Source organism: Brassica oleracea, chromosome C4 (genome assembly GCF_000695525.1).
Source record: "Brassica oleracea var. oleracea cultivar TO1000 chromosome C4, BOL, whole genome shotgun sequence".
In the NCBI taxonomy this organism is placed as follows: domain Eukaryota; kingdom Viridiplantae; phylum Streptophyta; class Magnoliopsida; order Brassicales; family Brassicaceae; genus Brassica; species Brassica oleracea.
Window position 1 is genome coordinate 7,203,086 of NC_027751.1, and position 1,707 is coordinate 7,204,792.

At 36.8% G+C, this 1,707-nt stretch overlaps 1 protein-coding gene across 1 annotated transcript in view; it reads left to right on the forward strand.

Moving 5' to 3' along the window:
- LOC106337983 (succinate dehydrogenase assembly factor 2, mitochondrial-like) overlaps nucleotides 1-1,707 on the forward strand; it is a 13,130-nt gene extending 11,423 nt beyond the window's left edge. The window contains exons 2-4 of the mRNA XM_013777065.1: nucleotides 728-847; nucleotides 1,148-1,216; nucleotides 1,313-1,707. Coding sequence (XP_013632519.1) covers nucleotides 728-847; nucleotides 1,148-1,216; nucleotides 1,313-1,459 — 336 coding nt within the window. The 3' untranslated portion in view covers nucleotides 1,460-1,707. The remainder of the gene's footprint in view (nucleotides 1-727; nucleotides 848-1,147; nucleotides 1,217-1,312) is intronic.

A 1,707-nucleotide genomic window follows, 5' to 3' on the forward strand; every position in this document is an offset into this window, starting at 1 on the left:
TTTCTATATATATGATTGATTTCGATCATTTGTAAGAACACACCTTAAAAAACACTTATCTTCTATTCTCTCTCTGTATCAGTGTTATTTCTTTCTACGGGTATAAAATTTCGCCCTCATTTAAATTCCTGCGATACAAATAAATTCCAGTTCTTTTATAACACAAAAGCGTATATAAAGTTCTGTAGTTTGTTCGAGTGACTCGCTTATTACTAGAAGGCTAATCTACGTCATGGGCTGAATATCACTGATGCAACAACGATAAAAGCCCATATGTATATTGAGGCCCATAAGTGGAACGGTTAAGCGAAGAACAAAAACAGTCCTTTGACGAGAAAAACAAAAAGAGGAGTCGTTCTCTGAAAGCTTTCGAAAGTGAACTCCGATGACGACGGAAACAGGTCAATCATCTGGTTCGAAACCTGATAAAACCCTGAAGATTAGGGTTTATCTCGTGACAGAAAGGGGAGAGGAGAGAGAAGATAAGATGAGAAAATAGATATTTTGATTAATTGTTTTGATAATGTTTCTCACACACATAACTCGACTTAAGTAAGCCTAAAGGAATACCAAAACGACAACGCTTAACTCAAATGACTTAACATAATTATTAAGACCCTCTCTCTCACTTAGAGTCTTTCCTCCATCTCTTCTCTTCTTCACTTCAGCCACTTCTCTGTCTCTTCGACCTCGACCTTCTCTGAGCAAATGCTAAGGGAACTGCTAGCTTATCAGCAAGCAACGAGGGTTTCTGGAACTTGATCTTGTTTTGGGGAACTGGGTTGAAGAGAATGTCAATTCCATGGACGAGAACACCGTTAAATCCCTAATTCATGTCCTCGATTTGGTATGTCTTTATTATCTGGATATTTCACATCTCAGATTCCGTATATAATCCTCTTGTGTATATATGTAACTGCAAATTATTTTGAGAGAGTTTTTGTAACTTCTTACATGATAATCTCAAAATGATGTTTGTCAATTGTTAAATGGTTTCCCTGTATTAATATCATTAGAGAACATACACAAGAGTATGGATTTTCTAAGAGCAGATGATGAAAACACGATTTGATTCATAGTGGCCTCAAATACTTTCTTGAACATAACTTCTTTTTTTTTTTATAATAGTGGTTTTGGCTCTGTGCAGGAAAACCCTGATCTTTGGAAATGGTTAACTGGTCAGGAACAACCTCCGGAGATAGTGAGCTCAAATCCGGTAAGCTCAACCCTCATGATATATCCTCCAATGTCTTAGAAAGCATAAGTAAGTAGCCAATGACTTAAATCAATCATTTGGTTGTAATGAATAAAGGTATTCTTGGCGTTGCACAAGAAAGTCATGACGAATCTGAACAAGCATGCAGCACCAAAGACGCGTGCAGAAGCTGGACAGCCTTGGGTCAAAGGCTGGGATGATTTCAAGAGAGGCCGTGATGCTCCCATCTCAGGGAACCAGTAAAATAAAATAAAAACACTACTTACGAAAGTAACAAATTTCCAAAAAGAAAATACGTTTATATAAAAAGTATCTTTACATAGATACCGAGTAGTGTTTACCTTTTACTATTGTATGAATAAAGCGTGAGAGCGTATAATGCGTCTCAGAAGTGAATTACAGGATGTCTTGAAAGAGTGAATTACAGGATGTCTTGCTTGTCGAAGTTCTTGATATATAAATACAGGTATCAAGGGATTGCGTTTGTTGAA